The sequence below is a fragment of the Bison bison genome, unplaced genomic scaffold (genome assembly GCF_000754665.1).
Source record: "Bison bison bison isolate TAMUID 2011002044 unplaced genomic scaffold, Bison_UMD1.0 scf7180017864240, whole genome shotgun sequence".
Classification (NCBI taxonomy): domain Eukaryota; kingdom Metazoa; phylum Chordata; class Mammalia; order Artiodactyla; family Bovidae; genus Bison; species Bison bison.
The window spans coordinates 611,612-638,574 of record NW_011494812.1 but is presented as its reverse complement, the minus strand read 5'-3'; the positions used below and the strand labels follow the sequence as shown (position 1 = coordinate 638,574).

Here is a 26,963-nt window from a genome sequence, read left to right as displayed (position 1 = left end):
ACAGTATGTTGTTCTAAACCTACATCAGAGGACACAGCCTAAATCTACATCACAGGACACAGCACTTACAGTACAATGTTCTGTATAGGACACAGCCTTTGTAGTTTATCTCCACACAGACCAGCCTGCATTTGCATCCCCATAACCCAGATGGGACCCCTGCCTGCTCAGGCCCTCTTTGGGATCTTCACACTTTCAAAATGGTCTTGCATGCCATCCTTCTACTTCTCTCAGTAAAGACCCACAAAACCCTCAACAGGTGCCAGCCCCACCCCTATGTCCCAGAGTTGCAAAGCCAAGCTGCAAAGGTTTTCCCTTGCATTTGCTGAAACTGCTTACCCAAGTCAACCAATTTCACCTGTGTATATGGTCAATTCATTGTGAATTCAGTCGCATCGGGGGCCCCTGGAGGATGCCCCTCAGGCCTATAGGCTGCTCATGCTTCATTTTCCACTATACCATAGGCCTTGCTGCCAAGCAGGAACCTGCATTCTCATAATGTTCATCATCACTGTCACTTACCACCTCACTGTTAGAGATGCTGGGTTCTTCAGGCCCACGGGGTTCTTGCTCTAATGACAGGATAGAGAGAGAAGAGAGAGAAGTCACTCAGTCATGTCCGACTCTTTGTGACCCCATGGACTGTAGCCTACCAGGCTCCTCCGTCCATGGGATTTTCCAGGCAAGAGTACTGGAGTCAGTTGCCATCTGCTTCTCCAGGGGATCTTCCCAATCCAGGGTCAAACCCAGGTCTCCCACATCATAGGCAAATGCTTTACTGTCTGAGCCACCAGGGAAGCTTTGTATGCCAGGATACTTTGCTCTAGTTCTTCTAAGCATCTCTGCACATTTCTCCCTGACATGGCATTATGTAGACCATCATCCATATTCTCCTTCAGGACAGTCAGAAAAATCCACCCCACAGTGCCAGAGCAGTCCGTGCTGCCTTGTTTGGGAAACAGGAACTCACCACTTCTAATGCCTTTTCAGTATTATCTGGTGATCTGTCAGCTGCCTCCCAATCTTCCAACCGAGCCCACACCTAGAGGATCACAGCCACAGGGTACCACATACTGTGTGTGGCCAGTGGCTTCCTCCTTCCAGCGGAGCCTCAGGCTTCCCTACCTGCTGGGTATCCTGCCAACTACACCAGTTGTATTGCTGATCACGCTTGTAAAACCAATTGTCTCTTTGTATCTCACTGTGCATGCTGTCTGCTGAACTCAGGGTAGGCAAGGCTCAAGCTAAGAGACTGGAAGAAGGCTTGAGGAGCCGTAGGAACTACAGGCTCCTGGCAACAGCCATAGCATAACCTAACACAACAGCCTCTCTTCTGGCTGGCACAGCAGCCATGACAGAATTCTCTCCTGGCTGATACAGAAACTGTAGCAGTAGACACTCTATTCTCTCCTCTTGTGACTGACCCAATGGACACAGCCACAACACAGCAGTAACTCCACTGTGGTTTAGGTGGAGTGAGAATATGCACACCACACAAAGCAGCCCATGACCAGGCGAGTGTGTCGTGGCGCACTCATGCAGTGCTACAGGTGATCTCAGGGTTACCTTACGAGACACTGGGCAAGAGGCCGTGGGGCAAGAGGGCCTGACCACACCATCGTGGCTAATTTGCTCTTTCCTCACATATCCTATGTATATATCTCTTTTGAATACACTGCAGGAAAATGCTAAGTCGAGGATGAATTAGGGAATTTCTGTGATCTTGGCCAGATTATAATATGCATGCATGTGTGCTAAGTCACTTCAGTTGTGTCCGACTATCTGCAACCCCATGGACTGCAGCCCACCAGACTCCTCTGTCCATGAATTCTCCAGGCAAGAATATTAGAGTGGATTGCCATGCCCTCCTCCAGAAGATCCTCCAGATCCAGGGATCAAATCTACGTCTCCTAGGCCTCCTGCGTCAGCAAGTGGGCTCTTTACAACTAACACCACCTAGGAAGCCACATGATATCATATAGTTGCATGTAAATTGGATTTGTAGCTTATCAGGCTGGCCTGCATGTTGGAACTGATTTTATAAAACACCTTTTACCATTGAACAGATGAATCAATTATGATTCAATAAAATGTAATTTTAAAGATATCAACCTAAGTTATACATAGAGGAGTGAATTACAGTTGAGAGCAGTTAAATAACACCACATAGAGATTTACATTGAGAATGATAAATAAGTTTGTGCCTAGCAAACACAATGATTCTCCTGTGTATATGTGTATGTATGTGTATGTATACTCCATATAAGTCAGTGAAAGACACACAGATTTTTGTTTCCCTAATCAGTGATATAAAACAAACTTTTTTTTTTTTAATTTCAGAAGGTTTTTTGCAAGTTGCTTTATTTACAACGCCAACTTTAAAAGTCACTGAACTAAAATTAACTGGACAATAAACTAGGCAGAAATTGCTTTACAAAAAGGGAAAGCCCAAAATGCCACTTTCTATAGGGAACCCACAGTTCAATTTTATTCAGAGCAAAGAAAAGAAACTTTCAATCACACTAGAAGAAACTGGGCCTTAAGTTTGGGAACTGTACTGAAACTACACATGCAATGAGGACAACATTCTGCTGATACAATTGACTTGCTGCTGCATTTGTTGACTCTTTTTCTAATATTAACAATTATAAACAAAGCAGTGCAACTAGTATTTGGAATAATCCTTACAGTGTTACAGCGTTAGACACGAAATTTCACTTCTCCTCACACCACTGGTTCTCTTTGCGTACCTGGGCTTCCTCTTCTTCAGTAAAATCATTTTTGATATTGAATGTCTTTCCAATCTCCTCAGGAGTTTTGCCCTTGATCATATTAGCAACAGTCTTGCAGGCAACATCAAGCAAACCTTTGATGTCTAAATAGTTTGCTGCCAATATAAGTTCAAAGAGTGTCCCTTGGTCAACTTTCAGGAATTTTTGATCCCAAACAGGTATATCATCTGTTCGTTTTTCTTTGTTCTCATCATCCTCAGGAGGAGGAGGATCATCCTTGTGGTGAGTGCACCACTGAATGACCTTTTTCAATATTGCTGCATTAACATTTGGCAAGGGGACTGGATCATCATCTCCTTCATCATCCATTCCCAAATCTTCCAACATAGTCTTGATGGTCACAGATTGTTTTGCAATTTCAACATCAACTTCGAATATCTCTCCATCAGAGCTCTGCAACTTAATTGAAGGCATGGTGGTAGGTCTCAAGGAGATGGCGGGCCGGAGGCTGAAGTGAGCAGGGCAACGTCGTCAAACAGCAACACTGAAAAGCGGAGAACAAGGCCACTACAGCCTAAAACAAACTTAAATGGGAAGGTGTTTGGGGGGAGAATGGATACATGTATATGGATGGTTGAATCCCTTTACTGTCCACCTGAAACTACCACAACATTGTTGTTTTGTTTTACAAAATAAAAAGTTTTTAAAAAATAAAACAAACTTAGCTTTCACAAAGATTGAGAATTGATAGGTTGATTGGGTAGAAATATTCAGAGAGCAAATTTCAATGTATTATTTTTTTTCTAAATTCCTGACTGCCTTTTGCCTTTCCTGATGAATTTAATGAGCCACTAATAGTCTCACACATTTTGAGAAAACCAGTCATTGTCAAATACAAGATTAATTCTACTTGAACTAGCTTAGTTAATTTCTCCCAGACAACCCTCATTTGAGAAGATAATTCCTTAGGAAAGCACACATGTACATTTTTATATGTGTAGAGCCATCCTCTTCCTACTATCCTTGTAATTAAGATGTGACTGTGGCACAACAGGGCATTGAGACAAGTGACCAGAAATACAGTCAGTAAAAGGACTTCCCAGGTGGCGCTAGTGGTAAAGAACCTGCCTGACGATTCAGGAGATGTAAGAGGAGACACCAGTTCAATCCCTGAGTCAGGAAGACCCCCTGGAGGAGGGCACAACAACCCACTCCAGCATTCTTGCCTGGGAAATCCCATGGACAGAGGAGGCTGTTAGGCTGCAGTCCATAAGGTCACACAGAGTTGGACACAACTGAAGCAACATAGCACACAAACACATATAATTTGTAGGAAGAAGGTGACCAGCTCATGGTAAAAACAGGGTTCTAAAAATCCCCATTTTCCAGCAAAATATCCCTCATCCTTTCTGTACTAACTACCTCAACTTTCATGCATTAATTGAAACTCCTTCAGTGCTCGTGAAGTAATTTCCTATACTTCTTCCACCCTTCCCCCCTCAAAATCTTCTATACTTCCTCAGATAATTTTTTGACCATTTCATTTCATCTTGCACTTTCCCCTATGGAAAATCTTTTGAAACCTGATTTAAGTTTTTGCATGATATCAGTTTTTAAACTTATGTCCCAATCAAGAAAGTTGCTCATTTTCCCTGATGAATCTTTATTAGTAATACGGAAAAAAATGTGTATCAAAACATAATGTCATAATCATTCCAGGGGATTTGATCACACAGCTACAGAGCAAATGTATCTATCTGGGCTTGGCAAGAGACAAAAGAGACATCATTGGTAACAATCAGTGGTTCAACAGCTCAGAAGGAATTTGTAGAAGTGAACTCTACAGAGAGTGATCTGGGGGATTAGGAAGATGTGACAGAAACTCTGTGTGTGCCCACAGGAAAATTTTAGATGTAAATCCCTGAACAGCTTGCAAATGAAAGAAAAGGGATTAGTTCTGGGATATGAGTTCCTTTGGAAGTTCAACATAGATCTGTGTGAAAATATTAAAGGAAGATATTTGCAAATTGGAGAATTTTAATCTTTTACCTTGCAAATCATCTAGAAACATTTCATAATTTCTAGCTGAGACCTATTAAAATGAAGCTATAAAGAAACCTTTTTGAGGGATACAGAATAAAACTTGGATAAATATAGACATACTGTATACAAGGACAGGATGCCTCAACTTTGAAGATATACCAGTTGTCCTTATTTCGTCTTTAAACTCAAATCAATGCCACTCAAATATTAATTGTTTGATAATACGATAAATATTCCCAAGTTTCAAGCATAATATTAATCACAAATCCCTCAAGTCACCTTTATACACATAGGTGCATGAATGCTAAGTTGCTTCAGTCATGTCTGACTCTTTGTGACCCTATGGACTGTAGCCCACCAGGCTCCTCTATCCATGGGATTGTCCAGGCAAGAGTACTGGCGTGGGTTGCCATGCTCTTCTCCAGGAATACACATATATAGAGGGATATATATGTCTGTAAGTGTGTGTGAATTGTTACTTTAAAAATTTCGAGATAAGCTAAGTAAGAATTTTTAGCCCTCTACCACATTGTAAACACTGGATATAGTGGAGATTATGTATTTTTTTTTAATCACACTGCAGGTAAATACATGGCAGAGAAACCACTCTTACCCCTTTCCCAGAGCTCAGCTGAATTTTCACTCCAGCGGTATGTCCAGTACCACTGTCCCCACTGCCTCATGCTGTGATTAAGGCACTAACATTGCCCAACAGTCATGGAAACTATTTCCCATATCTTGTCACACACACTCCTGGACACCATGACCCTCTTCCCATGCAATGACATGCAACTCAGTTCTAAGGATGACCTCATAAATCAACCAGCACCACTGCTTCCTCCTCACTTCCCACACTGTTTGAGGTCATACAAAGTGAAAATTTGCAAGGAAAGAGAACATATATAATGTATGACCTCTTTGACCTAGAAAATTACTAAGTACATTACTTTCTTAGTTTGGGCCATGGACTATTCATTATAAAATAAGGATATGGGTGTCTTCTTCTCTATTGATCTACATCTTCATTTAAAGTAGATAAAGATGAGATTATTTTGAACAGTATTGAGTAAAGTAGAAAGATAAACAGTTGTGTCATAATTATCTGGCAGTAATTGATCTTCCTAGGTCACTAAACTGCTCCTAAAATCTCTGTTCCTGTTGGTCTCTCCACTTCTAAATTGATGATGCTCATGGATCTCAACCTAAGAAAATTTCTGATCAAATTCCTCTCTTCCGCAAAGCTTCAAAAGTTCACAATTTACAACCAACGAAAGTAGATATTTTGTGCTGGCCTTAAGATCCTCCATGAATTGTCCTCAAATTCCTCTCTCTTCACACCTGCTCCTCCAGCTAAGTTTCTAAATATGCAAAATATACTTATGCCACATGTTCTGTATTAGTTAGCCAAGGTTGCTGTAACAAAGTATCTTAGACCTGGCTAGTTAAATAACAGAATTTATTTTTTCACAGTCTGAAAGCTAGAAATCCAATTCAAAATATCATCAGTTTGGTTTATTCTGTGGCCTCTCTCCTTGACTTGTGTTTAGCTATCTTCTCCCTGTGGCTTCATTCATCTTTCCTCTGTAATTCTGTATTCAAACTTCCTCTTCTTACAGAGGTGCCAGTCATACTGGATTGTGGTCCACTCTAATGACCTAATTTTAGCTTCATTGCCTGCTTTAAAACCTTGTTTTCCCCAAACAGTCATATTCTGAGGTACCAGTGGTTATGACTTCACCATGTGAATTTCAGAGGGACACAATCCAACCCATAACACAATTCTTCATTTTGAAATGTCCCAGGAGTGGGTGGGATGAAATGAGAGAGTAGTAATAAAACATGTACATTACCATATGCAAAATTAGATAGCTAGTGGAAATTTGTTGTATGATTCAGGAAGCTCATATCCAGTGCTCTGCAACAATATAGAGGCATCAGTTGGGGTGGGAGGGAGGTTCAGGATGGAAGGGACATACATATACCTATGGCTGACTCATGTTGATGTATGGCAGAAACCAACACAATACTCTAAAGCAATTGTCTTCCAATTCAAAGCAAATAAATTTAAAAAAATTAGAAAGAGACTATGAGGTTTCTATATTAAATATATTTCAATAAAAAATTTCTTGTTAAAAAAATGCCCCCCCCATTTCTATTAAACAAATTTTTATTTTTTAGATGCAATGAAAAACAATACATTTTGCTCTCTGTTCCAACAGCTAATTTCTTAGTGATTCCTTAGTACTTTTTATTTAAAATATATTTGGTTATTTAAAAATAAATGTCAAACTATCTAAATAACATATGATCCTCAGAGTAAAAAAAGTATCAATATGTAACAAAGATTGTGAAATGTCCTTTCTTCTTCAACTTTATTTCCTTGAATTTCCACTCTTTATAATTAAACTGATTATGAATATATACACATGCACACACAAAACACATTACTTAAAGAGAGAAACATGATAGATAGATGATACATAGGTAGATAGATAATCTACTATCAATCTTTAAATTATTCTACAAATATTTATGAATCTTTTTCAAGTGTGTATTTATGACTGAATCAGATTGTTTCTTAACTGAGAGAGAATTCACATACTATACTATTTCAGTTCAGTTCAGTCACTCAGTCATGTCCGACTCTTTGTGACCCCATGGACTGCAGCACGCCAGGCCTCCCTGTCCATCACCATCTCCTGCTCTCATCACCATCTCCCATCTCTCCTCACCATGAGTTTACTCAAACTCATGTCCATTGAGTCAGTGATGCCATCCAACCATCTCATTCTCTGTCATCCCCTTCTCCTTCTGCCCTCAATCTTTCCCAGTATCAGGGTCTTTTCAAATGAGTCAAGCTCTTCGTATCAGGTGGCCAAAGTATTGGAGTTTCAGCTTCAACATCAGTCCTTCCAGTGAATACTCAGGACTGATTTCCTTTAGGCTGGACTGGTTGGATCTCCTTGCAGTCCAAGGGACCCTCAAGTGTCTTCTCCAACACCACAGTTCAAAAGCATCAATTCTTCGGCACTCAGCTTTCTTTATAGTCCAACTCTCACATCCATACATGACTACTGGAAAAACCATAGCCTTGACTAGACGGATCTTTTGTTGGCAAAGTAATGTCTCTGCTCTTGAATATACTATCTAGATTGGTCATAACGTTCCTTCCAAGAAATAAGTGTCTTTTAATTTCATGGCTTCAATTACCATCTGCAGTGATTTTGGAGCCCCAATACTAAAGTCAGCCACTGTTTCCACTGTTTCCCCATCTAGTTGCCATGAAGTGAAGGGAATGGATTCCATGATCTTCATTTTCTGAATGTTGAGTTTTGAGCCAAGTTTTTCACTCTCCTCTTTCACTTTCATCAAGAGGCTTTTTAGTTCCTCTTCACTTTCTGCCATAAAGGTGGTGTCATCTGCATATCTGAGGTATTTGATATTTCTCCCGGCAATCTTGATTCCAGCTTGTGCTTCTTCCAGCCCAGCGTTTCTCATGATGTACTCTGTATAGAAGTTAAATAAGCAGGATGACAATAGACAGCCTTGACGTACTCCTTTTCCTATTTGGAACCAGTCTGTTGTCCATGTCCAGTTCTAACTGTTGCTTCCTGACCTGCATACAGATTTCTCAAGAGGCACGTCAGGTGGTCTGGTATTCCCATCTCTTTCAGAATTTTCCACAGTTGATTGTGATCCACACAGTCAAAGGCTTTATCATAGTCAATAAAGCAGAAGTAGATGCTTTTCTGGAACTCTCATCCTTTTTTGATGATCCAGCAGATGTTGGCAATTTGATCTATAATATTTATTCTTTTAAAATGTAGATTCAATGGATTTTAGTATATTTAGAAAATTAGGCCACCTTCACTAATATTAATTCCAGAACATTTTCATTAGCCTGGCAAGAAACCCCATAAGCATTAGCAGTCTCCTCCTCTTCCCCCAGCAACCTCTACTCTACTTTTTTATCCGTATAGATTTGCCTATTCTAAGCATGTTATACAAATGGAATTATACAATATGTTGTCTTTTCTGTATGGGTGTTTTTAATTAGCATACAGGTCATCTATGTTAGAGCATGTATCAGGGCTTTGTGACTTTTTGTGGCAACATTTAGGTAGTTCCCAAATTTTGACTATTACCAAAATGTATGATGCCTCTATGAAGAATCATGTACAATGTATTGTGTAAGCATATGTATTTAATTTTCTTGAGTATGTGATAGGAGTAGAATTACTGGATCATATGGTAATTTTATCTGCAACTTTTTGAGGAACAGTCAAATTTTTCAGAGCAACTGCACTAATTTACCTCTCTAGAAATATATGAGAATCCCAATTTCTCCATTTCCTAGCCAACACATGGTATTTTCTGCATTATTAGGATTATTAGTATGATTGCCATCCTAGTGAATGTGAAGTGATATGTTGTGGTTTTGATTTGCATTTCCTCAATCACTACTGCTATTGAGTTTTTATTTTTTTCTATACGTAACTAGTGATTTGCATGTATTCTTTGGAGTCTGCCTATTTAAAACTTTTATCCAATTTAAAATTGTGATGTTTCCTTTCTCACACTGATAGCAACATACCTCAGCTTGCATAAAACCTCTATTCTTTTACTCCCTGCCTTTTAAATTTTAATCTCAAAATTAATGTTTTTGTATTTTGTATTCATGAAGAAATTATAGTAGTCATACTCATTCTAATTCTCTTCTCCTTTAGCCTTTATATAACAGTTGAATAGTTAACACATCATATTACAAAATTCAAAATTTCTAAATCTGATGATATTTACATTTTCCATTGTGCTGCATATTTTCATGTATTTTCATTTTACTAATTATCACCCTTTCATTTCAGCTTTTGTTCAGTGTAAATCATGTCTGATCTTTGTGACCCCATGAACTGCAGCACGCCAGGCTTCCCTGTCCTTCACCAAGTTTACTCAAACTCACGTTCATTGAGTCAGTGGTGACATTCAATCATCTCATCCTCTGTTGCCCTTTCTTCTCTTGCCCTCAACCTTCCCCAGTATCAGGGTCTTTTCCAGTGAGTTAGCTCTTCACATCAGGTGGCCAAAGTATTGAAGCTTCAGCTTCAGCATCAGTCCTTCCAATGAATATTCAGGGTTGATTTCCTTTAGGATTGACTGATTTGATTACCTTACAGTCCAACAGACTCTCAAGAGTCTTCTCCAGCACCACAGTTCAAAAGCATCAATTCTTTGGTGTTCAGTCTTCTTTATGGTCCAACTCTTACATCTGTACATGACTACTGGAAAAATCATAGCTTTTATTGTACAGACTTTGGTCAGCAAGGTGATTGATGTCTGCTTAATATGCTGTCTAGATTTGTCATAGCTTTTCTTACAAGGAGCAAGTATCTTTTAATTTCATGGCTACAGTCACCATTTGCAGTAGCTTTGGAGCCCAAGAAAATAAAATCTGTCACTGTTTCCAATTTTTCCACATTTATTTGCCATTAAGTGATGAGACCAGATGCCATGATCTTTGTTTTCTGAATGTTGAATTTTGAGTCAACTTTTTCACTCTCCTCTTTCACCTTCATCAAGAGGCTCCTTAATTACCCTTCACTTCCCTGTGGCTCAGCTGGTAAAGAATCTGCCTGCAATGCAGGAGACCTGGATTCGATCCCTAGGTTGGGAAGATCCCTTGGAGAAGGGAAAGGCTACTCACTCTGGTATTCTGGCCTAGAGAATTACATGGACTATATAGTCCATGGGGTCACAAAGAGTCGGACACGACTGAGTGACTTTCACTTTTGCTTTCACTTTCTGTCATTAAAGTGGTATCATCTGCATATCTGAGATTATTGATATTTCTCTCAGCAATCTTGATTCCAGTTTGTGAATAATCCAGCCCAGCATTTTGTATGATACACTCTGAATATAAGTTAAATAAGCCGGGTGACAATATATAGGTTTGACATACTCCTTTCCCAATTTAGAACCAGTCCATTGTTCCATGTCTGGTTCTGTTTCTCTCTTGAGAAACCTTCTCAAGAGACAGGTAAGGTGGTCTGGTATTCCCATCTTTTAAAGAATTTTCAACAGTGTGCTGTGATTCACACAAAGGCTTTAGCATAATCAATGAAGCAGAACTAGATTTTTTTTTTTTTTATTCTCTTGGTTTTCTATGATCCAATGGATGCTGGCAATTTGTTCTCTGGTTCCTCTGCCTTTTCTAAATCCAGATTGTATATCTGGAAGTCCTCAGTTCATGTACTGCTGAAGCCTAGCTTGAAAGATTTTGAGTATTACCTTGCTACCACGTGAAATGAGCACAATTGTATGGTAATTTGAACATTCTTTGGCATCGCCTTTCTTCAGCTTAAAGAAATCCTTTCAGTATTTCAACATTTTTTATAAGGCAGATCTAATGATGATTTATGAACGCCACTAGCTTCTGTTTATTTGGTAAAATCTTTATTTCACCTTTGTTTCTGAAGAATAACCCTGACAGAGTACTCTTGGCTGGCTGTCTTTCTTTCTTTCTTTTTTTTAATTCAGCACATTGAACATACCATCTTGCTCTCTTCTGGTCAGTAGTTTCTTCTGAGAAATCTGCTGATAGTCTAATGAGGGTTATGTTGTAGGTTGAAATCTTTATCTTCTTGCTACTTTTTGGATTCTCTCTGTGCTTTTGATTTTTTGAATTTAATTTAATGTGTCTTAGAGAACAACATTTTGAATGGAAATAATGAGGGGATGTAGCTTCATGAACTTGGGTGTCTAAATCTCACATAAGACTTGAGAAGATCTCAACTATCATTTATTTAAATAAACCTTTTGTCCTCTTCCTCATATTCTCTTTCTGGAAATCCAGTGATTCTGATATTTGTTCTCTTGATGTCCATTAGATCATGTAGTCTTTCTTTGCTGTTTTCATACTTTTTTTGTTCTCTGATTGACTTATTTCAAAATTCCTATTCTCTTACTCACTGAGTCCATCTTCTTTTTGATCAGCTCTGCTACTGATGTCCTTTATTGCATTTTTAATTTCATTCACTAAATTCCTAAGCACCAGAATTTCTGAATGATTCTGTTTTATTACAACATGTATCTCCTTTAAATTTATTTCATTTCTGCATTGCTCTGTTGATTTTGTTGAATTGTCTGGTCATTCAGTTCAATTCAGTTCAGTTGCTCAGTCATGTCCAACTCTTTGCGACCCCATGAATTGCAGGTGGGAAATTACTGGGAAAACCATAGCCTTGACTAGATGGTCCTTTATTGGCTAAGTAATGTCTCTGCTTTTGAATATGCTATCTAGATTGGTCATAACTTTCCTTCCAAGGAGTAAGTGTCTTTTAATTTCATGGCTGCAGTCACCATCTGCAGTGATTTTGGAGCCCCCCAAAATAAAGTGTGACATTGTTTCCACTGTTCTCCTATTTCCAATGAAGTGATTTCAGTTCAGTTCAGTTCAGTTCAGTCGCTCAGTCGTGTCCGACTCTTTGCAACCCCATGAATTGCAGCACGCCAGGCCTCCCTGCCCATCACCAACTCCCGGAATTCATCCAAACCCACGTCCATCGAGTTGGTGATGCCATCCAGCCATCTCATCCTCTGTTGTCCCCTTTTTCTCCTGCCCCCAATCCCTCCCAGCATCAGAGTCTTTTCCAATGAGTCAACTCTTCACATGAGGTGGCCAAAGTATGAAGTCATTAAGTTTCTTCAAAAAAAGTTATTTTGAATTATTTATTGGACAATTCACATATCTCTGTACCTTTGGGCTCAGTTATTAGAGGATTATTGTGATCATTTGATCAAGTCATGTTTCCTTGACTTTTTGCGTATCTTGAAATTGTACATAGCTACTTTGGCACTTGAAGGAGTTATAACCTCCGCATTCCTTACTAACTGTCTTCAGGTGGAAGGTACATTTGTTGGTCCTACTTATACACTGGAATTTCCTGACCTTGCATGGGAACATCTGCTCCATGCTCCCTCATGTAGCAGAATTCTTCTTTTAAAAGCTTTGTTGAGATATAATCCATGTACCATAGAAGTCAATCATTTAAGAGTCCAATTCAATGGCTTTTAGTATGTTCACATAGTTATACACCCATCATTACAATCAGTTTTAGAACATTTTATTAGCCTAAGAAATTAATCCACACCTTTAGCCTACAAGACCCCGTATTCCCACCCAACTCTCATCCCTAGGCAATTACTAACCTACTTTCTATTTCTATAAGCTTGCCTATTCTGGACATGTTATATTAATGGAATCATATATGATGTGGTCATACATGACTGGCTTCTTTCACTCAGTGTGTTTTCAAGGTTCATCCAATATTGTAATTTGTATCATCCATTGTTTTTTAAGTAGCAGAATTCTTAATTTTGCATGTCTTCTTTTAATCTTTTAGCACATCCAATCAGATATTGGAAATCTCTTATTTTCCTGAAGGTGGTGCTATAGCCCAACTTTGTGCTTTGTCCCTTGCCCATAGACTCTGTTTTCTGCTTGCCTTCTTTAAATACCATAGCTCACTCTCACAGCCATTTCAGGATCATTCAAAAGGAGCTGGCTGAAAAGTCAGGGGAGATTTGGGCTTGGTACTTGGGTATTTGGGGTAACTATGGGCCAGTTAGGGGAGATCTTCAAGTGAGGTTTTCCAAAAGCTTGTATGTGGACTTGCTGCTAGAGTCTTGAATACAGTCAACAGATACCAGATCCCTTAAACGTGCTCTCATATTTGTATCTGCCTTTCCTGATCCCCTCTCCCCATGTAGTCATGAAAGTCTTTCCTGTACCCTGGGTGCTTTAGGAGAGAAAAGCTTTCCTCCAGCAGCATCCCACACAGCTGGGGAACATGGGCACTCAGTCATTTCACTCCCATTTTGCTCAGGAGAGTTGTTGCCAGCTAGTTCAGTGCCAAGCTGTGACACCTAGAGGAGGGGTGGCACTGAAAAACGTCTTCTTCCATATTCAATGCAAGTATTTTGTGGGTTTTTTGATTTTTGCTTTTTTGCTTCAACAGAGTGCTGGCATCTTCCCTCTGTAAACCAGGACTTCTACAAAGGCTCTTTTATCCTTGGCTATATGCCCACGTCAGTGCTTTGCAGGTGCTCCCCAACTGCAACAAAGAGGGGCCAAAACCAATCCACAGACACCTGCCAGTTCCATAACCCATAATAAGGTTTATCTACCTGTTATCCAGTGCACAGGTGGGAAAAACTCCCTGGATCCCCCAGCTCTCTGAGAGGTACTTTTGTTCATGGATGGATACTAAATTTTAGCTGATGAAAGGTGACAAAAAGGGGGACAATTTATGCAGTCATAATGTTCTTCTTCACTTCTTTCAAGTATTTGCTAGAATGGCCCCTTCTTAATGAGATCTTGTACACCCTGTTAAAATCATCACCACCAATACCTTTGCTCCCTTGCCTTACTCCCCACCCCCCACCCCCCATGGAACACATGATCTTCTAACATATAATTTACTAATATATCCTGCTTATTGTTTATGCTTCATTTCTCTGCAATAGACTATAAACTCCAAGAAGGCAAGGTTCTTTATTTTTTCTTACTAATGTATCCTGTAACTAAAATAGTGTCTAACACTTAGTAAGTGTTCAGGACATATTAATTTATTTTATTAAAAATGGATAGTTTTGGAATTATAGAAAGAAAAAGATGTCTCCTTATATGCAAATAAATGTGTACATGCTTGAAAGTCAAGCATATTTTTTTTTGTTTTGCTACTTTATTTTTAATTGATTTGTATTGGAGTATATAGTTTACTCACAATGTTGTATTACATATATATACATATATACACTATTTTTGCAGTCACATTTAATGGAGATCTATTAATTTCATTTGTATAGCATCCCACTTCTAGGGAACTTTGTTTGACTCTATGTAAACCAACTGGGGAAATGAATTACAGGAAGTTATCCTTTTGACCACAAGTTTGAGCTTATTCCCTGACTCAGGCAAACCATTTTCTCTAACCCAGTACTAAAAACATGGGTAAACAGAGAGGACAGAAAATCATTGAATGACAGTTCCCTAAAGAGATGATTTACAAGATCCTATGAAGAAAAGTTTTGCAGTTGTTCTAGTTCCTTCAAAAACTCTGGTCATCAAATCTTTCTTCATATACATGAGCAGTCCACAAACCTTCCAAATATTATCGTTTTGTTTACTTAAATTCATTAGATGTGGTGTGAAGAACTGTAAGAATATGAGATTTTGCACTCATTGCAAGCTAAGAAGATAGTCTTCTACAACTCCACAGATGATGAGGACTCTAGGTCAAAGACAAAGGATAGTTACTTTCTGGCAATAGCCAAAGTATCAGAATTTCTGTTGACCCTCTGTTACCACGGGGAAATGTACATAGACCAGTATGTGTTACAAGAGAGGGGCCCAGAGCATAGGTGACCAGGACAGGCCTAATTTTGCCTTCAACTTGATTAAACTTTGGGGAGGTTTCTTCCTGACCCTAGACCCCTGATCTCCCTTTTCTTAGAGTATATGCTTTAGAAAATGTGCAATTGTATATTATTTTTCTGTCCTTCCAATATATACATATTTTTAAATTCTAGTCAGTTTTACAACCCAGAAATGTCTTTCTCAAGGACCTGGGAGCATCCATTTGAAATATGATCATTAAGGAAGACATTGTTCTTAATATCCCAATTTGCATGGGATGAAAGGAATCCAACATTGGTGAATACCTTGCTACAAGCACAAAATTGCATCCTGTAATAAAGCCATGAGATGTTTATTTTTCCTTTTGATAAAATCAGGTAGTAAACCCAAATGCTATAAGGTTCTCCAGTACCTTTCCATTACCTCGTCGTAGCCACTGAAAACCTTATCCCTGTTGGTTGTGGCAGAGTTGCCAAATTCAGACTTGGTATTTCTCCATTACCAAAATAATCTTGAATAAAATTTTCCTTGTCTGTTTAACACAATTTTTGACTTGACCTAATTTTTGGCACATTTTTGACTTGACGTAAGGAATAAGAAAAAAGCAAACTTGTCTCCAGGGCTTCCCTGGTGACTCAATGGTAAAGAATCTGCCTGCAATGCAAGAGCTGCAAGACAAGACATGGGTTCAATCCCTGGGTTGGGAAGGTCCCCTAGGGGAGAGCATGGCTACCTATTCCAGAATTCTTACCTAGAGAATCCCATGGACAGAGGAGCATGGAGGGCTACAGTCCACAGGATTGCAAAGAGTCAGACAGGACTGAAGTGACTTAGCAAGGCACACTTGATGCCAAAGAAAACAATTTATCTCTCTTCTAGAAACACTAAGAAAAAGATGAGGTAAATTTAAAATCATTCAGGAGGTCCACACATGAAGAGGATAACAGAAAATTAAAGCCATAAAGCAGGATAGATAAAAACTTTAAAAAAATCACTTTAGTGTCAGACTGCTGCACACAAATCTCACCCACATTTTATGAAAGTTGATCAAGGAATTAAGTGTAAAGTCTACTTCTGGAGTTTTCTATTTAATTGCTGCAACTTCTGGACATATAGAATTTGATTTCCTAATGTCTACATACCCTGTAGTAGATGAGTATATCTATGAGTAGATGCAAGAATGCCAATTAATCTATCCTGTCATTATTTTTCAAATTACAAAACATAAAATCTGTGCCAGAAGGATATAAATAATTTCTCAAACATGTAAAAAAGAACACTGTAATATTCAAATGTATAATGTAGAAAGATTAAATGGTAATATAGAGTGAACTGATTTAGATAAGGTTGGCCATGAGCAAAGACTCTCAACTAATTGGGTCTGTGAATGGATTTAGATATGCTGCTAACTCTTTAAATTGTAAATAAGTCTTCCCCCACTCGTATTCATGAGGCTAATTTCATTTTTGGATATTGCTTTCAAAAATACTGTCTGTTGCAATATGTGGACTAGAATGATTAATTGATTCACTATGGCCATAACTGGCACCCCACTCCAGTCCTCTTGCCTGGAAAATCCCATGGATGGAGGAGCCTGGTAGGCTGCAGTCCATGGGGTCACAAAAAGTCAGACACGACTGAGCGACTTCACTTTCACTTTTCACTGTCATGCATTGGAGAAGGAAATGGCAACCCACTCCAGTATTCTTACCTGGGAGCCTGGTGGGCTGCCATCTATGGGGTCGCACAGAGTCGGACACGACTGACGCCACTTAGCAGCAGCAGTAGCATGGCCATAACACTGATCAGGTCAAATACATGATTATTTTTACTGTCAGTAACATTCTAAACTCAATAAACCTCAAAGTAGCATCTTATTCTGAAAGAAAAATAGACATTAGTGTCACATAATTAACTTTATCTGAACTTGTCTATATTGCAATTGAGTTACAAAAGCTGAGAGAAGAAAATGTGCCAACTATTCTCAAAAAACAAATTCTCAGTTAAGATATGGAAACACATTCTTTGTCAGAAAGCTATATTTATTACAGAATCTGAAATATAACAATATATCAATCATATAATTTTAGGGATCCTTTCTTCCCCAACACTTTTCTAATAGCAACTTGAACATCCTTGTTTCTTAGACTGTATACCATGGGGTTTAATAATGGAGTGACAATAGTGTATGTCACTGTTACTAATCTGTCCTTGTTAGACACATAGTTTGCTGTTGGTCTCAAGTAGATATACGAAGCACAACCATAGTGAATAATGACAACAGTGAGATGAGACGCACAGGTGGAAAAGGCCTTCCGTCTGCCTTCAGCAGAGGGAATCTTCAGGATAGTCCTCAGAATGCAGATATAAGAAACACAAATGAATAAAAATGGGACCACGAGTACAAGAACACCACAGATGAATATGACAAATTCATGAGCATCTGTATTTGTGCAGGCCAGACGAATAACTGGTGAGATGTCACAGAAGTAATGGTTGACTTTGTTGGCACTACAGAAAGGGAGGCTGAAAACTAAATATACTACTGTTAGTGAGGCCAAGAACCCACCAATCCCACAGAGGGCTCCCAATTTTCCACACATCTGCCAACTCATAAGGATAGGGTAATGTAGAGGGTGACAGATGGCAGCATAACGATCATAGCCCATAACTCCCAATAGCAAGCAATTGGTCATAGCAAAACCAAGGAAGAAGAACATTTGGATGGCACAACAGTTGAAGGAGATTGTCCTGGCCACAGAAAAGAGATTGATGAGCATCTTGGGTAGGATGACGAAGGTATAGCAGGTCTCTGATGTTGAGAGAATGCTGAGGAAGAAGTACATTGGTGTGTGGAGGCTTTTGTCCAGGCGGATGACAGTAACAATAATAACATTGCCACTGAGAATGGCTAAGTACAGAAAAAGGAATACCACAAAGAGAACAAGCTGAATGTCACCAAGACTTGAAAAACCCAGTAAAAGAAACTCGGTGACCATGGTGAGGTTTTCTGCCAAGACCTGAAAACAAAAGGGAAGTAAGTGCATTCAGGTACATAAATACACAAATCTAGGGTATGCAGGCTTATATTCCTTTCTTGAGATGTTGGAAACATCTTGCCTTTTCTAGTTCCTAGGAGCCTCTGGTTCATTATCCCCCTCTCCCTTCTTCAAACCCAGGAAAATTATATCTCTTTTTCCGACTCTGATTCTGTCTTTCACTTTTAAGAACAATGTGTTTACATGGTCAAGTCCAAATAATATAAACTAATCTCCCTAGCTGAAGGTCACAGGATTAGCAAACTTAATTTTATCTCCAGCCTAAATTCTCCTTTTTCATGTAACCTAACTTATTTGCGTGTTTCTGGGACTGATACATGGACATCTTTGAAAGGACATTATGCTGCCTCCTACAATTAGGAACACACCATGCAAAACACAAAAATGAAACAAAGAAAATAAGTCCTTTTTAATGGCATAAAACAACTAGGATAAAATTTAACAAAAGAGGAGCAACATCTATACACAGAAAACCATCAGACATTGCTGAGAAAAATTAAAGATCCAAATAAATGAAAAGACAACCATGTTCATGGATTGGAAGATTCAACATTATTATGAGATAATTATGAGCACAGTGATCCATATATTCATTACAGACTTCAAAATATTGACAAAGTAATCACAAAATAAATATGGAAAGGAACTGGAATAACCAAAATAATTATGAAATTTAAGGGCAAAGATAGAAGATTTATACTTTCTGATTGCAAAGTTTACTTTAATGATAGAGTAATCAAGAAAGCATGGTACTGGCATATATATACACACATAGATAATGGTTAGAATTGAGAGTCCAGAAATACACACTTCAAAGGGTACCATTGTGAAAATGAAGGGAACATCATACAGAAAAAATGCATTCACAAAGCATGTATCTGATAAGGGATTTGCATCCAGAATATACATATAACCCTTACAAGTAAAATAAGAGAAGGATGCAGTTTAAAAATGGGCAAACTCTTTCAGTAGACATTTCATCAAAGTGTATTGGTGGCTAGAAGGTATATAAAGATACATTCAGCATCACTTGCCATTAGAAAAATGCAAATTAAAACCATAATGTGCTTACTGCTCATATGCACTAAGATGACTATAATGAAAATGATAGATACTAAGAGGTGCTGGTAGAGGCAGAGAGGCTGAAACCTTCACATTTTGCTGATGGAAGTGTAATATTATGCAGTCACTTTTGAAAAGAGTTTCACAGTTTCTTATAATGGTAAATATAAACTTAGCTAATGACATAGCAATTTTATTCTCAGGGATATAACAGAGGGACGTGAATACTATCCACATAAATATTTTTAGTGAATGTTCTTAGTAGCGGCATTATTGATAATAGCCAAAAGGAGAAAACTATTCAATGTATTGTGCCCCAATATATGAAGAAATAAATTTATGGACAAACAAAATCTGATATACCCATAAAACTGACTATTACATTCAGTAGTAAAAGGAAGAACTGTGGTGCATACCACAGCATAAATATCTTTAAAAATACTATGCTAAATGATAGTAGTCAAGTACAAAAGACTACACATTGGAAATTCTATTTATATGAAATGTGTAGGAAGGGAAAATATACATCAGTGGAAAGAAGATTAGTTGTAATCTTGGGATGGGGACAGGACGGAATTTGGCTGAAAACAGACAGGAGGTTATCTTTTGGGATGATGAAAATGTCCTAAAACTTATTGTGGTGATGACCACACAACTATATTAATTTGTACAAATATAATATGTGTATGTCATGGTATATTAAGCTATTTTTAAAAGACTGTTTTAAAGGAAATTGATATATTGATGATTTAATTTTTTATATGTATATTTACTTTAATTACTAAATGGAAAACTTTGGAACATTAGGATCCATTTAATTTTCATCATGAGTCCTTCTCTGGGATGTTTCAGTGTTTCTGAAACACATTACAGATCTTCAAAAAAAAATTTGTTAAGTAATTTTAAACATAATTTGTTTACATTTCTAGCAACTTAAGATGTGCCATGATAGTGTATTATTATGCTCAATTCTATCTCCAAACCACAGTTAATATAACAATAAATATACAGTTAAAAAAATACAAAAAAGAAGACTGTATACTTGCAATAAATGAGTGGGAGAGAGGTTCTACTGCATTCAATACAGAGGGATTGAGTTAGACTGTGAATTATGGGTATTTAACATGCTTTCCCCTTTGAACAATCACAATACAGACATTCAAGAAAAATAAGAAAACATTCTCCAGCTGATTCAAACCAATGATACCAAAAGACTTACTGTCTGTATATATAAACATGATAACTATATTCTTAAGTAACCAGAATTGCTCCTACCACCCTTCATTTTCTTTTCCTTTACCCTTTACTTCCTTAATAAATAGAAAAAATATTGTATAAGTCTCCAACTAATATAATTTTCAAAAAATTCTTGTGGCTATGTCAAGAAAAAAAAATGCAAAATATTAAAAGATTAGAAAAAAAGTACATTTTTTGATGGAAAAAATGGAAAAACTAAGCTCAAAACTAAAAACAGTATACCAAAGAGCAGTAAATAACCAAAAATTTGACTGAATAAAATAAACATATATTGTCAACAAAAGCACAATCAGAAATATCAGAAAACAAATAATAAATAAAAAATTACAAAAATCATTTCAAAATATTAATATTAATAAAAATGTACTACAACTGATGGAGAAAATAAACTTCTGGTGTAGAAAATGGATTTAGTATATGATTTATGAAAAAGAAAGAACATGTATCAAATATATAAAAATTAGTTTTACATCATTTGTAGTGCAAGTTAAACTGAAAGATCACTTGCGCTCACCAAATTATCAATAGTGATGTGGATTATATGATTAGTAAAAGTGTTAATGCTAATATGTTTAAAAATAAGCTTTAATTTTATGGAAAGAAGTTCATCAAAATGTATCAAGGCCCTTGAATATATTCATTTATTTTTCTTCAATAATTCTGTTTGAAATCTATCAAAAATAGAATTTGATGTTTCTTCATCTGAAAAATGGCAAATGTGAGAATTAAATGTATGTGTAAATAAGTATGTGGGAAGTATGTAGAAAGTGCTTAAAATATCATGTACTACATAGGAAGCGTGCTACTAGTGGTGTGATTTTCTTTGACTATTGCTTTTTTGTTGTTGCTGTTTGGGGGTGTTTTTGTTTATTTTGCTTGCTACTTTCCTCACTGGAAGCGTGCTACCAGTGGTGTGATTTTCTTTGACTATTGCTTTTTTGTTGTTGCTGTTTGGGGGTGTTTTGTTTATTTTGCTTGCTACTTTCCTCACTGAATGAATCAGCTGTTCAAAGATAGTGATTTTGAAACTTTATGCTTATCCCATCTCTGAGGTTACAGAATCAAGTTAATGGTCAACACCAGCAGTTTTAATATACCAACAGTATAGATGAGAGAAATGAATGAAAGTATACAATACATGAGTGACCTTTCTTTAGAGTGAATCTTCTGTTTTAGGCTGTGTGTGTGTACATGTGCACCTGCATGAAAGGTGGGAGTTAAAACATATTTCTTACTCTACCTTACAGGGAAAACCAGGAACATAGAATATGCAACACAAAGGGCTGATGGCTTTCTTGGAAAACAAAGTTGTTATTTTTTTTTTACCTTTTCAGGCCCCTTTCTTTCCATATCTGATGTTTTTTTACAGGCCTGATTTTTCTCTAGAGGCAGAAGAGAAATCTGAAGAGAATCAGTGTTTCTGAAAATGAAAAAAAATATATATATACATATATCCATCATACTCTTTACTTTCAATATATTTGGCTTTCCTCTCTCATAGTAGGACCCAACGAGGGGGGTCCTAATTAGGGGGAAAAAAATCATTCAATACAAGAACCTATCGATTTTTGCTTCCACTGCTTTTGACCTGAGAAGACCAACTGGAACTGAATATCTTCAGGAGTTATTTGGGCAGGAAGAATATAGGGTCCTGAGTATGGGAAGCAAGGCATTACAGACAGAGAGAAATCTTGGACAGGGTGGCAAGAAACAGAATAAACAGGGAAAGTGAGTACTGAAACAGTTCAGTCGGGAAGAAGTGGTGAATGTGGAGAAATTAAATATGTTATCGAGTACCTCTTACCCAAAACTTTATAATGATGTATTCCAATCCTTGGCAGAATTGGGGGGAAGGACTATTGATAAATTCGGTTCTCACTACATTCCAAATTTGTCTCTTCCATCTCCCAGATTTTATCTCTGGACACTGAGCATGCAGTAAGCCATGCTGTATCACATCAACGCCTGTTTTAGTTTTGGGCAGATCCTCTGAACTCTCAGGAAAAAAGGAAAACACTTCTCTCACTTTCATTCCCATAGCACTTCTTTCAATTTAACAAATATTTATTGAGTATATAGTAAGTCACAGTCACTGTATTAGATATTTGGAATACATCAGTGAATAAAAAGATTCCAGCCCTTATTAAACATATTCTAGAACTTCTCAAGATAATGACCTCACTTGCTCAGGAAAAATCAAGTTCTTAGAAAGCAGACACCATGTCGCTGTTCAGGTGACAAAGTTTATGTGCCAGGCAACATGTATTCACATGCATCCCTCTAACCCCATAAGCATCAGAGTTTTTAGAAAATATCGAATATTCAAAGTATATGTGAGAGAAACAATGATTAAACAAATTAAGATATGAATGAATCATCACAATGGATTCATATATATTTGTCAAGCAGTTGGTAAAAATATTAAATAAGCAAATAACCTGGAATAAAATTTATATCATGAAGGAAGTGCTGGAGATGAAATAAAAAGGCACAAATATTGTTCACATTTCAGCATTTTCTTTGAGAAATAAGTAAAGTTTCCTAAATCTCTAAAATTTGAAATATTATGAGAATTAATGAACAGTAAAAGTATAGCCCAGAATTACACATAAGAAGCCCTAATTAAGTATTTCCTTCTTTCTGAAGATTGATATTATGGATACCTCCTATAAACATTCTGCAAGATCATATCACTAATGTTTTCTTTTCTCTCAACCTCAGAATTACCTTGTCTACCCATTCAGCAGCTTCCCCTATAACCGCTCCGCAATCCTTATCTATCATGTATACAAAGACCATAGTTTAAAAAAAAAAAATACTTCACATTTCTGAATTGAACATAAGATAAAAAGCACAAGTAGCTGTTATCTAGGATCCAGGAGAATTATATTCTGTAATCTATTTATGAAATAAGGAAGCCCAAGCCATAAATATGAAAGAGTTTCATATTCTCCAAAATGTGAGTCCTGGGCTGCAGTGGAATGCACTTGTCCTGTTTTTTATCATGGCCATAAGAAAATGTCCAGATAATTTGCCGCAAACAGCCATTCCCATATTCCCATACAGATCTTCCTCCCATTCTCTCAAAATTGTTTAAACCAGTAACAAGACTCACCGCCACACTCCTAAAAACAATGTGCATTGTGCTCCAGCTGAATAGCCCTAAACCAGCTACAACCTGTGTTACTATTATTAATAGGTATTTTTCTGACTATCAGCACTAGCATGAATGCCTCATTTGATAACTTCACTACTCAGCACCCTAGGGAGTAATTACCACTTCACTCCTAAAACAGGTCCTGCCTTCCTTCAGTGGGGAACTGTGATCCAAGGGGAAAATGGACCTTGAGGCTCTCTTGCCAAAACATGAACCATATAATAGTCCAGGAGAATGTGTCAGTCTCCTATTTGAGGCTCCTTAGTATGGTGGTTCATTAGAAATTTGGAGGCTGCTGGACATGTTGGCAGAAAAGACCTGATAACTTTCACCCACATACTTGTTTTCCATCCTTTGGTTGGAAGGAAAAATTTCCTAAGCTTTCCGATCTTGCCTTCTTGCCTCTTCCTCAAAGACGAGGAGTATTCTATTGAGATGTATGAGATATATAATATTCTGGATATTAATCCCTTGTCAGTTATTATAGTCCCTTTCAACCAACCCATTTTCTTGAAAAAAAGAAACAATTCCCTTTTCTTGTTCTTTGGATTTGCCTATGGCCCACCAAAGTTTCCATATCCCAAATTGCATTTGCTTTGGCTATTTGTGTGTGTGTGTGTGTGTGTGGTGAAGTTAGCATCTCAGTAAGTTAGTAAATGATTTAATAAATGGTTTAAGGGAAATACACTATGGATTTAATATTAAATTCTGCATTCATTCAAAATATATTCAATTCTGAATATTCATTAGAATATTTCTATCTTTCCAAATGAGTCAGTTCTTCACATCAGGTGGCCAAAGTATTGGAATTTCAGCTTCAGTATCACACCTTCCAATGAATATTCAGGACAGATTTCCTTTAGGATTGACTGGGTGGGTCTCCTGCAGTCCAAGGGAGTCTCAAGAGTCTTCTCCAAAACCACAGTTCAAAAGCATCAATGCTTCGGCACTCAGCTTTCTTTATGTTCCAGCTCTCACATCCATACATGACTACTGGAAAAACCACAGCTTTGACTATACAGACCTTTGTTGGCAAAGTAATGTTTCTGGTTTTAAATATACTATCTAGATTGGTCATAGCTTTTCTTTCAAGGAGCAAGTGTCTTTTAATTTCATGACTGCAGTCACCATCTGCAGTGATTTGGAAGTCCAAAAAAATTAAAGTCTCTCACTGTTTCCATTGTTTCCCCATCTATTTGCCATGAAGTGATGGGACCAGATGCCATGAGATTAGTTTTCTGAATGTTGAGTTTTAAGCCAACTTTTTCAATCTCTTCTTTCACTATCATCAAGAGGCTCTTTAGTTCTTCTTCAGTTTTTGCCATAAGGGTGGTGCCATCTGTTTATCTGAGGTTATTGATATTTCTCCCAGCAATCTTGATTCCAGCTTGTGCTTCATATCACCTGGCATTTTGCGTAATGTACTCTGCATAGAAGTTAAATAAACAGAGTGACAATATACAGCCTTTATGTATCCCTTTTCTGATTTGTAACCAGTCTGTTGTTCCATGTCCAGTTTTAACTTTTGCTTCTTAACCTGCATACAGATTTCTCAGGAGGCAGATAAGGCCTGGTATTTCCATCTCTTGAAGACTTTTCCACAGTGTGTTGTGAGCCACAGGTAAAAGGCTTTGCTGTAGTCAATAAAGCAGAAGTAGATGTTTTTCTGGAACTCTCTTGCTTTTTCAATAATCCAACAAATGTTGGCAATTTGATCTTTGGTTCTTCTATCTTTTATAAATTCAGCTTGAACATCTGGAAGTTCATGGTTCGTGTGCTGTTGAAGCCTGGCTTGGAGAATTTTGAGCATTATTTTGCTAGCATGTAAGATGAGTGCAATTGTGAGGTTGTTTGAGCATTCTTTGGCATTGCCTTTCTTTGGGCTTGTAGTGAAAACTGATCTTTTCCAATCCTGTGGTCACTGCTGAGTTTTCCAAATTTGCTGGCATATTGAGTGCAGCACTTTCACAGCATCATCTTTCAGGATTTGAAATAGTTCAACTGGAATTCCATCACCTCCACTAGCTTTGTTCGTAGTGATGCTTTCTAAGGCCCACTTGACTTCACATTCCAGGATGTCTGGCTCTAGGTGAGTGATCACACCATCGCGATTATCTTGGCCGTGAAGATCTTTTTTTTGTACAGTTCTTCTGTGTATTCTTGCCACCTTTTCTTAATATCTTCTGCTTCTGTTAGGTCCATACAATTTCTGTCCTTTATTGTGTCCATCTTTGCATAAAATGTTCCCTTGGTATCTCTAATTTTCTTGAAGAGATCTCCAGTCTTTCCCATTCTATTGTTTTCCTCTATTTCTTTGCACTGATCACTGAGGAAGGCTTTCTTATAATCCCAGGGATGGGGGAGCCTGGTGGGCTGTCATCTCTGGGGTCGCACAGAGTCGGACACGACTGAAGTGACTTAGCAGCAGCAGCAGCAGCAGCAGCATATTCTTTAGAACTTTGCATTCAAATGGGTATATCTTTCCTTTTCTCCTTTTCCTTTCCCTTCTCTTCTTTTCTCAGCTATTTGTAAGACCTCCTCAGACAAACAATTTGACTTTTTGCATTTCTTTTTCTTTGGAATGTTATTGGTCACCACCTCCTGTACAATGTCAGGAACCTCTGTCCATAGTTCTTCAGGCACTCTATCAGATCTAATCCCTTGAACTTATTTGTCACTTCCACTGTATAATCATAAGGGATTTGATTTAGGTCATACCTGAATGGTCTAGTGGTTTTCCTTACTTTCATCAATTTAAGTCTGCATTTTGCAACAAGGAGTTCATGATGTGAGGCATAGTCAGCTCCTGGCCTTGTTTTTGCTGACTGTATAGAACTTCTCCATCTTCAGCTGCAAAGAATATAATCAATCTAATTTCAGTATTGACCATCTGGTGATGTCCATGTGTAGAGTCTTCTCTTGTGTTGTTGGAAGAGGGTGTTTGCTATGACCAGTGCGTTCTCTTGGCATAACTCTGTTAGCCTTTGACCTGCTTCATTTTTCACTCCAAGGTCAAATTTGCCTGTTGCTCCAGGTATCTCTTGACTTCCTACTTCTGCATTCAGGTGACCTGTAATGGGACTTCCTTGATGGCTCAGTCTTTTTTGTGTGTTAGTTCTAGAAGGTCTTGTAGAACTGTTCAACTTCATCTTCTTCAGCATTACTGGCTGGGGCATAGACATGGATTACTGTGATATTGAATAGTTTGCCTTGTAAACAAATAGAGATCATTCTGTCAT

At 37.7% G+C, this 26,963-nt stretch overlaps 1 protein-coding gene and 1 pseudogene across 2 annotated transcripts; both read right to left on the bottom strand.

Moving 5' to 3' along the window:
- Nucleotides 1-2,333: 2,333 nt before the first annotated feature.
- On the bottom strand, nt 2,334-3,301 carry LOC104993531 (annotated as a pseudogene). The gene has a single exon (XR_825839.1). The product of XR_825839.1 is annotated as an S-phase kinase-associated protein 1 pseudogene (transcript).
- Nucleotides 3,302-17,261: 13,960 nt separating this feature from the next.
- On the bottom strand, nt 17,262-18,236 carry LOC104993528 (olfactory receptor 10R2). Its single transcript, XM_010846839.1, has one exon. The coding sequence runs from the start codon at nt 18,234-18,236 to the stop codon at nt 17,262-17,264; it is 975 nt and encodes a 324-aa protein (XP_010845141.1).
- Nucleotides 18,237-26,963: the final 8,727 nt, after the last annotated feature.

Coding starts and splice junctions, on each gene's coding strand:
- LOC104993528 (XM_010846839.1), bottom strand. CDS start 18,236: ATGCACTTACTTCCCTTTTGTTTTCAGGTCTTGGCAGAAAACCTCACC.